General features: G+C 36.9%; 1 protein-coding gene across 4 annotated transcripts in view; it reads left to right on the top strand.

Moving 5' to 3' along the window:
- Hace1 (HECT domain and ankyrin repeat containing E3 ubiquitin protein ligase 1) overlaps positions 1 to 15,598 on the top strand; it is a 111,508-nt gene that overhangs the window by 16,386 nt on the left and 79,524 nt on the right. For 2 of the 4 annotated variants that reach the window (XM_052751389.1, XM_052751387.1), the window contains exons 5-6: positions 1,115 to 1,190; positions 9,585 to 9,716. In XM_052751389.1, coding sequence (XP_052607349.1) covers positions 1,115 to 1,190; positions 9,585 to 9,716 — 208 coding nt within the window. Of the gene's footprint in view, positions 1 to 1,114; positions 1,191 to 9,584; positions 9,717 to 15,598 lie in introns of those variants that run through there. The other 2 variants (XM_052751388.1, XM_052751390.1) reach the window with 2 other exon arrangements.

The raw sequence follows: 15,598 nt of genomic DNA, 5'->3' as shown, positions 1-15,598 counted from the left end.
ATGAGCTACCAGCTCCACTATAAAATGATAACTATAAAAAAATACACCATAAAGCAAAGCATTGTACCAGCTCCATTATAAAATGATGACTATCAAAGAACACAACCGTAAAACAAGACATTGGCTAGGCTGTGGAGAAATTGGAACCCATGTCAGCGATGTAAAATGGCGGAGCTGCTGTGATAGTGCCTCAGAGATGTAAATGTAGAATTGCTGTGTGCTCTAGCCTTTTCGTGGCCATATCTACTTAAAGAATCAAAAGCAAGTCCAAAATTTTTTTTTGTTATATTTATATCAACATTATGTATAATGGTAAGATGTGGAAGTAGCCAAGTGCCCATCAACTGATGACAGATAACAGAATATTTATCAACCTTAGATGATGCTACAATAATTAAATACCATATAGATCTGTACAAAGAATCAATCAGTACATCAAACAAAAATGGTTAAGATGATAAATTTTATATTAGATATATTTTACCACATAACATTTTTAAAAAATGTGGGTAGAGAGGGGTACATATATTTCCGTTTTACCAATACTCTGATTATGTTTTTAATCTTACTGGGGATCAAACCCAGGGTCTCAAACATCCTAAGCAAATGCTTTACCACCATATTATACCCCCAGCCTGGTTTTGTGTTTATAATTTGTCTTAGTATTTTAAACATTTTACAGTCAAGAAAGTAGGGATACAACAGTGTGGTATTTTGCTTTGTCCATTATATATCTTCTTATATTTCAAATGAAGATTGTTACTCCATTTAGTTAGTCAGCGCTAGAAATTTCTAATAATTTGATTTATTTAGTCAAGACTAGCAATTCCTCAGAAGTTTGGATGATAACTTTGTCCCAAATGAAATGAAAAACAGATTGTATTGTTTCTTTAATCTGTCATTTGGGTCATAGAGACAGTTTTCTATTTTATTTCAAAATAGTATTCATTTACATATTGGAGCCATAGTTTGAAATTGTGGATAGAGATATTATTTAATATTGGTAGTTGTAATCTAATATTGGCTGAATATAGTATATAATAATTCAGTGAAATAGTTGTCATTTATACATTTCTCATCTTAGTTATCTGTTACTGTCTTTTTTTCTTTTCAGACAGAAGAAATGCATGAGTAAATTACTGGAGTACAGTGCGGATGTCAACATTTGTAATAATGAAGGCCTTACAGCAGTATGTGCTATCAATTTTATCTGAGACTTAAAAAAATACTCTAGCAAATAATGGTGATGTGCTGTTAATGCAAATTATAGTACAAGTGTTTCTGTGGGTTACTTCTGTAAAGTGCTTGTGAGGTATATAATGAGTTCATTCAGAAAAGTAATATTCACCATGTTCATCTCGTCTCTAAATTTATAACTTCCATTCATTTTGAAGCTGTATTCCTGTACTTTCTGTCAGTGACTTTCAAGGGAGTTTTTCTGTTCAACCAGCTGGGCTGGTGGTGGCACACACCTTTAATCCCAGCACTTGGGAGGCAGAGACAGAGGCAGTTAGAGCTCCGTGAGTTCTAGTTTGAGGCCAGTCTTGTCTACATAGGAAGTTCCAGGATGACAGCCAGGATTACGTAGAGAAACCCTGTCTCAAGAAGTGAAAAAGAAAGCAGGAAAAAAAAAGATTGCCCGTTCATTATACAAGAGCTATTTTCCATGTGTTTTTAGGTAATAAAGGGAATGAGAGTTCACTCTATATATCCTGAACTCAGCATCCGTATCCTTTCAGGTTGTTTTATTGTTTTTAAACCAGTGGTTTTTAAAATCCATTGTGCTGTTATCATTTTTCATGCAAAAATAAGTTAGAATACTTTTGATTTATATACTGGGAAGTGATATTGGATACTCCTGAAGGGATTGTTAAAAAAATCACAAAATTTTAATCAAATAATTATAATTTATTTGAGTAGTATTTGTTTTTGAAGTAGAGATAAAATAATGTCAGCCGGGCGGTGGTGGCACACGCCTTTAATCCCAGCACTCAGGAGGCAGAGCCAGGCGGATCTCTGTGAGTTCGAGGCCAGCCTGGGCTACCAAGTGAGTCCCAGGAAAGGCGCAAAGCTACACAGAGAAACCCTGTCTCGAAAAACCAAAAAAAAAAAAATAATAATGTGATCATTGAGCAGCTGTTTTGAAGACATAGCAGGTGTGCCTCAGCTCCTTTATGCTGGGATTTCAAGTGTGTCCTAACATGCCTGGCTTTTATTACATCTTTTTCTTTTTTTTTTAATTGTGGCATAAGAGAAAGCCTCCCTGAGATTTGAAGTATTATGTTAGTGGCTTAGTTTAGAATGGGTTCAATCATGAACAGAATCTGTAATTCCTGTGAAAATCCAGATTTGTATGTATTAGCAGTATAATAGCATCTTCTCATAAGGTAAGGTTGCATTCAGAATACAGAATGCTTAAAGATGCGGTATATACCATAGAGTTATAAAACCCTAGAGCTGACATAGATCTTTTTCTAGGACAGTCAATTGAGGCAAGCTTAAAATGTCTACTTCTATCATTTTAATGGCATAATTTTATATCTGCCAACTTTTCTTCATTCTTGAACTTTAAGGAAGATAGAATAGAAACATTTTTAAGTCTTTTATTTAAAAAAAATAGTGATGCATATAACTAAAATGATTTTGCAAGGCCTCTCACAAGGTCTCTTAAATTTCCTGTCTCCTTAGGAAATTCTTTCAGCTCTTTTAGTAGATTTAGAAGTTATGTGTCTCTGTATTTGAACAATGCATGGTAGTAATCTTTTTGTTTTTAGACATCGCCACTTAACATTTAGAGATGAATTTATTCTTTCTTTCCCCTGTCTTTCCGCTTATTTCTTCATGTATAAGCACACTTTTCATGGCCTTCCAATATAGTCATTGTAATTTTAGTTCACTTTTCAAAATCTAGCTTTGACTGAATATGGTTCATATCTATGCTAAGAATTTGCTGTAGTTACTTTTTTTCCTTGCATAGCATTTTGTTCTGTGGTTGATAATTGCCTTTAAAATATTGAGGTAATTGTAGACTGTTAGATCGGTAGTAGGTAATATGTAGAAAGCCTTTGCACATTTTTACCAGTTTTCCTGAACATTTTATAAAACTATATAGTATGGTGCTGTAACCAGGATACTGATACAGTCCATCTTATTGAGATTTCTCCAGTTTCATTTGCATTGTGTTCTATGTGGTATTCTTACCTGTGTGTTCATGGGTTTACCACCATAGTCGTAGTTTGAAGATTTGTAGTCCACAAAAATAGTTGTGCTGCTCTTTCCCCACCTCTCTCTCCATCTCCTTCACTCACCACGATCAGCCATTGGCAACCATTGATCACCTTCTGTTTCTAAACGTCTGCCATTTCAAGGATGTTAATTAAACAGATCCTGCTGTATTGAAGCTTTCAGGCTTGGCTCAGTTTGTGTTTATTCCCTGGAAATTCATCTGGCTGTTGTGTATGTCAAGAGTTTTTTCCTTTATAATGCTAGATAGAATTGCATGTTGCTTATGCTGCCCTGCAGCCTTCTCACCTGTTAAAAGACATCTGAGTCCTTTGGGTTTGGGCTGTTATCAATAAAGCTGATATAAACATGTGGTAATGTATAGGTTGTATTTCTTCAGGATAAATGCTTAGGAATGAAGATGCTGGGTTTCGTGCTTTGAAAGCACAGTACCTAACTGTTGGCTATGGAGGTTGTGCCACTGCCAGTGCTGAGTATCTTTTCATAGACCTGTTTCTCATGTATGTATCTCTTATGTGAAGTGCTTTATTTATTTTAAAAACGACTTTTATTTTATTATTTTATATGTATGGGTATTTTGCTTGCCTGTTTCTCATGTTTGTTTGTGTACCACACGCATGCACGGTCCACTGAGGTCAGAAGAGGGCATTGGATCCCCTGGAACTTGAGTTAGAGACAGTTGTGAGCTGTCATGTGTGTGCTGGGAATTGAACCTGGGACCTCTGGAATAACCACTGAGCCATCTCTCCATCCCTGAGAGTAGTGCCTTATTAGATATGTGGTTTGCAAGTATTTTCTCCAAATCTTTAGTTTGTTCTTCCAAATACTTAACAGAGGGTTTTTTTTTTTTTTTTTTTTTTTTTTTTTTTTTTTTTTTTTTTTTTTTTTTTTTTTATAGACAGTCTCATCATATAGTAGACTGCCCTAAAACTCAATTCCTGCCTCAGCCTCCCAGGTACTGAGATGACAGGTGTGTGATGTCACGCTGGTTTAACAGGGTAACTTGGGAAGTAAGCTTTCTTTCTTTTTTTTTTCTTTTTTCCCTAAAAGACTTATTTATTTATTATGTATACAGTATTCTGTCTGCATGCATGTCTGCACACCAGAAGAGGGCCATAGGTCTCATAGATGGTTATGAGCCTCCATGTGGTTACTGGGAATTGAACTCAGAATCTCTGGAAGAGCAGCCGGTGCTCTTAACCTCTAAGCCATTTCTCCAGCCCAGGAGTAAAAGATTTTAATTTTGACAGGTTTTTCAATTTATACATCATGCTTTTGATAACAATTTTAGGAACTCTTTATCTAGCCCTAAATATTGAAAGTTTTCTGTTTTTCTCCCTGAAAGTATTACTAGTTGTACTTTTTTCTACATCTGCAGTTTCATTTAATGTTGTTATGAAATGCAAAGCTTAGGTTGAGGCTCACTGTTTTTGCCTGTGAGTGTTCTGTTCCACTAGTACTGTTTGTTGAAAGGTTATAGTCTTATCTATAATTTATCTGTGTATTTATAGCCAGGTGTGGTGGGTCATGCCTTTAATTCCACTTTTAATTGCACTCTAGAGGCAGAGTTGAGTCTTATCTCTGAGTTCAAGCCAGCCTGGTCTACAGAGTGAGTTCCAGGCCAGTCAGGACTACACAGAGAAACCCTGTATCACAAACAAACAAACTTTATGTATTTATTCCTTTATGAAATTGGTTTTGTGTCTTCCTCAAAAATTCAGCTGGGTATATTTGTGTAGTCCTTTCTAGGCTATGTATTAGTTGTGTTGATGTATGCATATGCTTCTCTTCCTGTACCACACAACCTTGGTTCTTATTATTATAGGTATGTTGTTGTTGTTATTGTTATTATTATTATTATTATATGTATGCATATGTTTCTCTGCCAGTACCACATGGCCTTGCTTCTTATTATTGTAGATATGTTGTTATTATTATTGTATGTATGTATACATTTTTCTGCCCATACCATACTATACAGACTTGATTCTTATTATTGTAGGCATATTATTACTATTACTATTATTATTATTATATGTATGCATATGCTTCTCTGCCTGTACTACACAGCCTTGATTTTTATTATTGTAGGTATGTTATTATTACTGTTATTGTATGTATGTAGTAAGTCTTAATACTAGAAGAGTAATTCTTCCCATCTTGTGTGTGTGTGAAGATTACATTACTTATTCTGGTTTGTACCTACAGAAGCACTTGCCAGGATATGATTGGAATTACATTGTACATTAATTACATTTAATTACATTAAACTATTGTACTTACTTGTCTAGGTCTTTGCTTTCTTTCATTCGCATTTTATATTGCTAAGCACAGGGACTTTGTGTGTGCCTTGTTAAGCACATAATAAAGTGTTTCATTTTCTTCAGGGCGTTTCTAAGTGCTACTGTTTTTAATTTAGATTTCTGCAAGATTACAATATTAAATTTATGATATTTCGGTGTACACACATGTATGTATGTTTTATATGTGTGAGTATAGGCACACATATACTATGACATACATGTAGAGGTTAGAGGACACTTTGGGAATTGGTTCTTGCCCTCTACCTTTTGAGGCAGCATCTTTCTTGTTTTTGCTGCTTTACAGCGTTTGCCAAGGCAGCTTGCTTGTGAGCTTCCGATTTGCTGTCTCTGCCTCCCATAGGAGTGCTGGGATTACAAACGTGTGCCACTACACTTGTCTTTTTGTGTAGGTTTGGGGACTTTGACGATTTCCTCATCCCTGTCTCTAACTCTCACTGTTTGGATAGCAGATCTCTCAGAGGGTCAATTTCAGTCCAGTACTACTGTTTCTATTGTTTCTCCATTTCTTTCTGCAAGCTTTGTGGGAGACTTCTTTAACATATCCCTTTGAATCGCCTTTTGAGGTTGCATGTCCCTGCCACAATATTGATTTCTGAAAGTTTTTTTTTTTTGTACACTTTTAAAAAATTAGTAATACCATTCTTGTTTTTAAGGGTACAGTCAGTATGTTTTCTCTCTGAGAGTATTAAAGTAAGTTTTTTGATATTCATAATTCCATTTTTTCCCCTTCCCCTTTAGGTTTTATTTGTGCTGTTTTATATGTTGTCTTTCAAATTAGATGCATGGGAAAGCAGTTTGAAAGCCTTGTCTGCATACCTGTTTGTTTCAGTGGCTTCAGTACCGGGAATGGGTTGGGGTTTGCAGTAGGACCTTCCCTTGGTGCTGCTTTCCTTAGCCTGTTAACTCTGAGCTGGTCACTTTCCTCAGAGATACTATCAGGAAGGTGTTCGCACACTGGGTGCTGGCAGGGAAGAATGTTCCGGAGTCTCAATCAGTATTTAGGCTGTAAACTTGTATTTAATCTCCCTTATAAAGTGTGTCATGTGTTCTTGGCTCCATGTACTTAGTCTATAATTTATATATTATGGTGAAATTTTATTTGTACTGAAATGTGATTTTATTTGTATGTTAATAAATAAAGTTACCTGGGGGTCAGAGCTAATAGCAAGACATAGCAAGAGCCGGGCGGTGGCACATACCTTTAATCCCGATCACATGACAGGCAGATCTCTGTCTGTTCAAGGATACAGCCAGCATGGAGACACACACCTTTAATTTCAATAGCAACCATGGAAGACCTGGAGGTCTGTATAGACAGGCATTGACCAGGCGGTCATGTGGTTGGGTTTACAACCAATGAGAAGGTAGAACAGAAAGTCAATAAAAAGACAGACACACAGGAAGTAGGCCTCTTTCTGAGGGGAAGGACGGCAGCGGCAGGAAGGGTAAGAAGGCGGTTTTAAGTCTCAGCTCTTAGCTACTGCTCTGACCTCTTGGGCTTTTAACTCTGCATTTGGCTCTGTGTTTCTTATTTAATAAGATGGTTACATCTACAATAGATTTCTTAGATTTTAACTCTCTTTTTTAATAGTCTGTGAGATTAATGAGGGACTTTTCCTGTCCATGTCAAGTTGGTAAGTGGTAGAGATCTGAGAGTCTGAAGTTTTATTAAACATATTTTCAACTGATGTATTAGTTCCATCTATTTCAAGAGGCCTATACTACCTACTACCAATTCTGGATGGACCCTTTTAGGGGTTCTGTCGTCTAAGTCACATGCCTTCTTTAAAAAAAATCTTTAAAAATTTATTAGTTTTCATTTTATATGTATGAATGTTTTATCTCTGTGTATTTCTGGTCCGTTCTGGAGGCCAGAAAAGGGCATTAGATCCATTGGAACTTGGTTTTCAGATGCTTGTGAGCTATTGTGTGGGTGCTCAGAACTGAACCTAGGTACTCTGCAGAAGCGTGTGATCTTAACTACTGAGCCCCCTCTCTAGCCTCCTCACATGCCTTCTTAGCTTTGCTCTTGCTTGCTTAGGATTCTGTTTTTTGTTCTGACACAACAATAAATATTATCTGGCAAGATAAAATGTAATACATGCTTTCCAGATTCCCAAAACTTCTGTTTGTCCCTTGTCTGGATGGACAGGTTCCTTTAAAACTGCTCTTTTACTGTTATTTTAGTGGAGTTGTGTTAAAGCTGATAGATATGTAATCAGTCTGCACTTTAAAGTATTTGTAATGGGGAAAAAAAAACCCAAGTGAAAACTACATATAATACCTAGTCTGAAATTGTCTGCTCCACATCCCAGTTTTTAGTTCTGAGTATTGAACTTGGAGCCTGTATATGCCAAGCAGGAGTTTAATATGAGCCATAATGTTAATTTCTGTGTGGCTCAGTCTTTGTCATCTTGACACAAATCAGAGTCACACGGCGAGAAGAACCCCCAGTAAGGATTTTCCTCCATCAGATTGGACTGTGAACATGTCAGAGGAGGCATTATTCTTTTTAAAAAGGATTAAAAAAATTATGTGTGTATATGAGTACAGTGTCAACTGAGAACAGAGACATTGGATCTCTCTGGAGTGGCCCCTATGTGAATGGCACACATTTTAAATTTTAATCTTAGAAAAAAAAAAAGGAAACAGTGCCTACAGTTCAGTGTGATGGAGGTAAATCCTTAACTGAGGTTATATCTTGCCAGGCAATTCTGATTTGTGTCAAGTTGACAAAACCTAAGAAGCACAGATAGCATTAGAAATAGCCTGCCTCTGTGTGTGTGTGTGTGTGCGTGTGTGCGTGTGTGCACACGCACACACCTGTTCAGTCCTTAGAATGTCACTTGTATGCATGTTTTTAGGGCTCACCATTTGGCATTGGACTACGTGTTGCTTGATGTGCTCTTCCCTAGGGAAGACTACCTCTGTTGCCCCCAGCTTTACTCAGTTGCCTGTATTTCTTTGTGTGCAGATGGGGTCCAGCATTTTCTTAATTAGTGATTGATGTGGAGGACCCAACCCACTGTGGTAGATAGACCTGGGCTGTATAGGAAAGGTAGATGAGCAAGCCTGGGGAAGCAGGCTAGTAAGCAGTGGTCCTCCATGGTCTATGCTTGAGTTCCTGCCTCCACGTTTTTCTGCTTGGGTTCCTGTCCTGACTTCCTTCAGTGATGCACTGTGATGTGGAACTGTAAGCCAAATAAACCCTTTGTATTGCACGTTGGTTTAGATCAGTGTTTTATTACAGCAACAGAAAAGCAAACTAGAGCAGTCCTTTTTGAGACAGGGTTTCTTTCTTTCCTTTTTTGAGACAGGGTTTCTCTGTGTAGCCCTGGCTGTCCTGGAACTCACTGTGTAGACCATGCTGGCGTGGAACTCAGAGATCCATCTGTCTCTGCTTTCCCAGTGCTGTGATTAAAGGCATGTTCTTGATACCGGGTGCCTTGTGATTTAGGCTAGCCCTGATTTACTGTGTGGCTAAGGCTGGTTTTGAATTCCTGATCTTCCTATCAGTGCTGCAGTTACAGGTCTGATCCGCAGCATCCTCCATTCTTCCTAATTGGAAAGTTAACATTGTCTCTCAGTGCTTCAGGTATTTTATAGTTCTTTTTAAAAATTATTCTTACATATTTTATTAGTGTAGGATATATTTGCTGTTTATAACTACAGGAAGTGTGTTTTATTTGAATGTCCATTTTCTTCTGGAAAAGAAAGAGTACTAACCTGTTTTTTCTAACAGCAGCTATGTTTAGAGGCCGGTATCTTCCAAGAAGCAGAGTATTTGGTGATCTAAGCTGAGGATACTTACTGTTTTGAGTCCTTTGATTCTTGATTTTTGTAATACATGGTGGTATAGCCACTGTTTTCTTGCATTTGTTTTTCTCATTTAAAAGCAGGAAAATGTTATTACAGTATCTTTTTTGAATATTTCGCTCAGCAGAGAAATAGTATTGTTTATGTATACTTTTAAGGAAACACCACCAAACAAATGCTAATAACGAAATGGCTTCGCAGATACACTGGCTGGCTGTGAACGGGAGGACAGAGCTACTCCATGACCTCGTGCAGCATGTCAGTGACGTGGATGTTGAGGATGCGATGGGGCAGACAGCACTGCATGTCGCCTGCCAGAATGGGCACAAAACGGTAAAGTCCTCCAAGAAGATGTTAAAGGAAGGGCATGTATTTGTTTTAAAAATTTCTGAATTCACGAGAAGTTTTTCATTTTGCATATTGGAACATGCAGTATTATAGCAAAATACTATTTTCTGTTTTCTATGGCTTTCTGACTAACATTCTGTCTGGGCAGAGGCAATAGAAAACAGTGCTTTTGCCTTTGCTCAAAATAGTTTCCATTTTGATTTTAGTTCTGATCTATTTTTAGTAAATGACTTTCCTTTAATACATCTTTACGTAATAAAAGTATGTCTTTACATGTATTTTAAGCAATTATGTTTACTCTCGACTTTAACAAGTACCTTTTCCATTTTTTATTATTAAGTGTTAATGATGGAGTCAGTGAGTAAGGTGAATATTGATACTGCTTTGCAAGATTTCCAGTTACGTTATCATAGTTTGTGTTCTCTCCTAATGGAAGTAACTTCCTGCAGACTTCTGTAACCCTGCATTTGTTCTGTGGTGTTACCTCCTGTTGTTGGTGTCTAGACATTGGTAATATAGTTTTCATTAGGAAACTACTGTTTTGTATAAAGATGGATAACTTAAGGTTTTAGATTTTCTGTTTTATTGTATTTCCTGTTCTGTTGATGCTACATTTTTTCTTTCACGTTTAACCTCAAAGATGAATGTAATTTCTTTACTTGCTAGTTAGCCATAACAATAACAAGATGAACTGAAAACAAAAGTTGTTACCAGTAACTAAAAAAAGTTTATTTGTACATCTTCATATAGGTGCATACTTTTATTTATTTCATTTTATTTTTTGAGACAGACTCACTGTGTAACCCTGGCTGGCAGGAAGCTCCCTATGTAGATCAGGCTGTTCTTGGACTTAGAGTATCTTCTGTGTCTCCTGAGTGGTGGGATACAGGCATAATCACTATGCTCGGTTCACCGTTTATTGATTTATTTTGGGTCAACTCTCTGTCTTAATCTCTTCTGTGGGGAGACAATATTGGGATTTAGGTTTCTATTTCTGTGTACGTGTGCATGAGCATGCACAACTTTGAGTGTTATTCCTCAGGTACCATTCCCCTTTCTTTTACTTTGAGTTAGGGTCTTTCATTTTCCGGGAGTTTATTGAGTAGCTTAGGCTGCCTGACCTTTGAGTTTGGTTGATTTGCCTGTCCCTGCTTCCCAGAAGCTAGGATTGCCAGCTGTATCACCACACCTGTCTGTTTTTCAAAGGATACCTGCCTTCTTTAAGATGGTGAGGACAGGGTGAATTTGTGTTTAATAAGGGTCTGGGGAAAAGAGAGATGGAAGAGCTTTTTTTGTCTTTCTTGGAATATCTTCTGAATACCATTGTTCATCTGTAGATTTTTTGTTTTATCATCTGAAAAATATCCAAGCATTTTCAAGTAGCATTTCTTCTCACTAGTTCATCATTTCTTTCATTCTCTCATCAGTATTATTGGATTTGAAAGTATTATATGTGAAAAAAATGAAGTGTCTTGATTTGAGTGACTCAGCTTTTCTCCCTTCCCTTGATGGTACCAGAGTTCAAACCCAGGGACTCATGCATGTAGTGCTCACTGCCTGAGCTGTGCCCAGTCCCAGTGGGCTAGGTTTCATAGGAATTTCTGGATATTAGAAAATGAGTCACTGATAGCCCTCAAGGGATAGGAAAAGAACCTCCTTTAATGTCAGCATTCTGCCATACCAGATGAACAGAACATCACTTGCTAAGACCTACAAATCCCACAGAACCTAACTTCAGCTGTTTGAAGCTAGTGTAGAAATAAGGGTTAGTAAGAAAATCTTGTTTTAAAAATACTTGGAGGTTGTATTATAAATTTAGAATTGCCTTCTAAAGTTATTGACAGTTGGGAGTTATAATAGTATTCCATGTGGTTTACATCCTAAAGCTGGCATTGTAAAATAATGGAGAATTCCTCATAGTCATTGAATGATTGAATGCTCAGAGGATTCATAGTGAACCTGAGTTCATTGAGTCTAAAAATGCTCTGTTAACATCTTAGGGACTTTCTTGGGTAGTGAGTTAAAATAGCCTTTTTCTCTTTGGCTTTTCAAGATGGGGTTTCTTTCTGTAACAGACCTGACTGTCCTGGAACATGCTTTGTAGACAAGGCTGTCCTCAAACTCACAGAGATCTGCCGCCTCTGCCTCTCCAGTGCTGGATTAAAGGTGTGTGCCAACCACACTTGGCTATTGTTTATGTATTTATAGAACAAAATATAAAACTTTAAAGGGGAAAGAAACTGTATTAAAATATCTTTGAAAAAAGTCTTACCAGCTATTTCAAATTGAAGAAAACAAAATAATATAATAAAAATCCACTGAAATTTGCCCTTTAATTTTATTTTAGAGTAAATCTCAGGAGTTCATGAAAACGTTTTGAACAAATGCCTAAGAAGTCAAAAAGCTTTGTGGAATTTACAAATAAATATATATTCTTGCCTTTTTTTTTTTTTTTTTACAAGAAATGCTTTTTCAGCTCTATACTATTTTTCTAAAAGGTAAAAGACTTGGAAAACAGATTCTTTTTTTTTTTTTTATGATTACGAATTTAGGCCTAGGGTTGTGTAGTTAGCTCAGTAAGCAGCCACAAAGCTTTTGGTTTGGTCCTCAGCTCCTAGGGGCAAAAACAGAAACTGGGCACACTTTATCATGGTTGCCTATAGATGTAGCTGTTTCACTAGGGGTAGCTATAAAAGTATCTTTATCCTCTTAGTAGAAAGAAATGCTTGGAAGCAGTACATTTTACCTTTTGTCTTTATAGCATAAGGCACAGTGATTTTTAAGTAAATTCTTTTCCTATTTCAAATGATCAGATGAAAGAAATGAGCATAGCTCCTTAATCATTTGACTTTTTTTTTTTTTTTTTTTTTTTTTGGTTTTTCGAGACAGGGTTTCTCTGTGTAGCTTTGCGCCTTTCCTGGAACTCACTTGGTAGCCCAGGCTGGCCTCGAACTCACAGAGATCCGCCTGGCTCTGCCTCCCGAGTGCTGGGATTAAAGGCGTGCGCCACCACTGCCCGGCAATCATTTGACTTTTAAGTGATTTTCTTTATACACTCTTATATTGCACTAATAGGTACATAATATCAGTTTCATTATTTTGAAAATTAATTTAAATATCATTTCAGTGTTTGCTTTTCAGCTGGATCATTATATTTTCTTTGTCAACTTTTCTTTGCTATACTAATTCTCTTCATGGTATCTCTATCTGGTAATGATATAATTAAGGACAGTGTTGTGAACACTTCGGAGGACACTTAGAGCAATGATATGTATTGCTACTACCACCATTAATATCCATGATGTGGTCATGTAACAGCACAGAGAGGACTATCTGAATCTTTTACCTTTACAAGAAGCTAGGCTCATTGTGTTGTTTTATTTGTTGTTCTTGTTTGTTGTTCATTAATTTCATTGCTAGAAAGGATAGTAAGACCCTTGTTCACACACAAACAATCAATTCACTCAGATTTTTTTGTTCAAAAACTGAACTTTTTGCTAAACTTTTTTTGTTATTCTTTAAGATTTATAAATGTGTTGAATTGCAATGAATGATTGATTGGAAAATTTTGGATTTAGAAAACTCATGAACTGTCAGTCTCAATGTACATGTTAGATTATATAGAGAATTAAACACCAAACCACAATTTGTTTCAAAATAAATTCTACTTTTAAAAGAATAAATTTTAGTCCCTAAATTTGTATGACCTGATACATGAAACTTCTCAGGCAGTATCTATTCTGTTACAGTTTGATCATTGTTATTCTGAGAGTTGGCTGATAAAGTAGAGCTATTTTGGATTTTTGTGACTTGTAGTCTGTCATTATACTGGGTAGAGGTGGTCTCATTAACACCTTCAATTAAGTGACTTGAGATTGCATGTTAGTGTTCTACTTGGACGGTTATAAAATCTTTTAAAAATGTGTTGTGTCTTAAGGATATCTTACTATATGAAAATCTTTTTTTCCCCTTCTCCCTATGTTCCTCTGAGCATCTTCGCATTCTATAAGGAGAAGGGACCTATGTTTTGCCTAATCAGGAATTACTAGCTGAATAGGTTTTTCTTTTTTTAGACAGGGTCTCTCTCTGTCTGCCTCACTGACCTAGAAATCAGTATGTGGACCAGACTGGCCTTGAACTCACAGAGATCCTTGCCTCTACCTCGTGACTTCTGGGATACATGCATGCGTCACCCATCCAGAAACATTCTAACTTATTTTTAAAATCAGTGTTTGTGTTTACGTGTCTGTGCATGAGGTATGTGTGTCGAGATCAGAGAACACACATGGAGTTAGTTCTTCCACCTCACATGGGTTCTAGGAATTGACTCAGTTTGTCAGCCTGCATGCCCAGTACTCTATCCACCGAGCCATCTCTCTGTCCCTGAAACTCCTTTTTAAGAGCTTACTTACTTGCTGCTGTAATTTTGACATACAAAAATGACTTCTGTTCAGTATAGTTTTAAAAGTTATTTTTGTTAAGTTAACTTGAAAATGTATGGGCAAGACTGTTGGAGCCAGCCGATGAGTCAACTGGGTAGCTTGGTAGAGGTGTGAGGATGAAGAGACAATGAAGAAGACAGAACAAAGTCGAGAGAACGGCCAGTCAATGCTAGACAGTCTTGAGTTCATTTCACAGCTAGCTTATATACAAACTGAGAGGCAGAAGTAGAACAATGCACAGCATAGGCATTCAAACACTGTCTACCCTGTCCTTGAGTCAAGGAGCAGGCAGTTTCATTTTCTATCATGGTATGCCTCCAGCTGGTGTCAACAGCCTAAGTTTGGCTAGATAATATGTTCTTTCCCATGGGCTAATTAGGACATTCTCACTGCACTCAAGGAGACTGGAGCAACCAAGCTTGAATTCTCTGGATTTATGAGTCAGAATGGACTCCAGATGGAAACTGAGTCACTTGTGGGCTCCCACAATTCCCTCTTTTTTATTTTTTAAGATGACTCTGAGTCTCTCAGATGACTGTGCCTGTCTTAGGTTGTTCATTACTACACTCCAGTCTTACCCGTCTTTGAGAACATGAATTCTATCATTCATGCCCTATCTTAGGTTGAAAGGCAAAGAAAACTTACCTGTCTTTGACTACCAGCATCTAGTATCAGAAGTTATGGGAATGTGTAGAGTTTTACTCCACGAAGTTCTGAGCCCAATCTCCACAACGAGCTCATAATCAGCTTGAAAACCATAGGTAAACAGATTGTGCCTACCAAAATACATGCTTCAATAACTACAGTACTATTTAAGAGTGAAGTAAATGATGACCATGATGGAATAACCTTTTTCAGTTGTTCTAAAATATCTTCAGCTGTTTTAGCTGCATCAAAATCCCATTTAGCTTTTTTCATTTCTACAATCTCTTGATGTAATTTAGCCAAATCAAAGGATTCATTAGAATCATGCCAGATTCCTTTCTAAAGATGTGCCTTAACTCTTTCCCATCTAACAGCAGTTTCATTATACCTAGAAGATGTAACACAAATACATTCATAATTAGCATGACATTTCAAATGTGCTCTAGTTTTCAAACTTTGGAGTTCATCTCCCAGAAATTGTACGACACCATACAAAGCATTCAATTTATGTTCCATTTTCACATCTACATCTTCTTGTGTCTCTAATGTCATAGAAACATTAATAGATAATTGATTAATAAACGCTGCTGTCTGAATGGATTGAGACTTGGCCGCTGAAGCAGCAGTTGTACTAGCAAGCATAGTAACAAGAACTGGAATTCCTACTATAACTAGTCCAGCAGCATACTTCTGTCTGCTTAAATCTTTTTTGATTTCTTCATTCACTTGCAACCTTTTATCATCAAATCATGGATCACTCATATATACTGGCAATATTAC

This window comes from Peromyscus californicus, unplaced genomic scaffold (assembly GCF_007827085.1).
Source record: "Peromyscus californicus insignis strain IS unplaced genomic scaffold, ASM782708v3 Scaffold_22__1_contigs__length_63687245, whole genome shotgun sequence".
Taxonomy (NCBI): Eukaryota; Metazoa; Chordata; class Mammalia; order Rodentia; family Cricetidae; genus Peromyscus; species Peromyscus californicus.
This window is presented reverse-complemented; position numbering and strand designations above follow the sequence as displayed.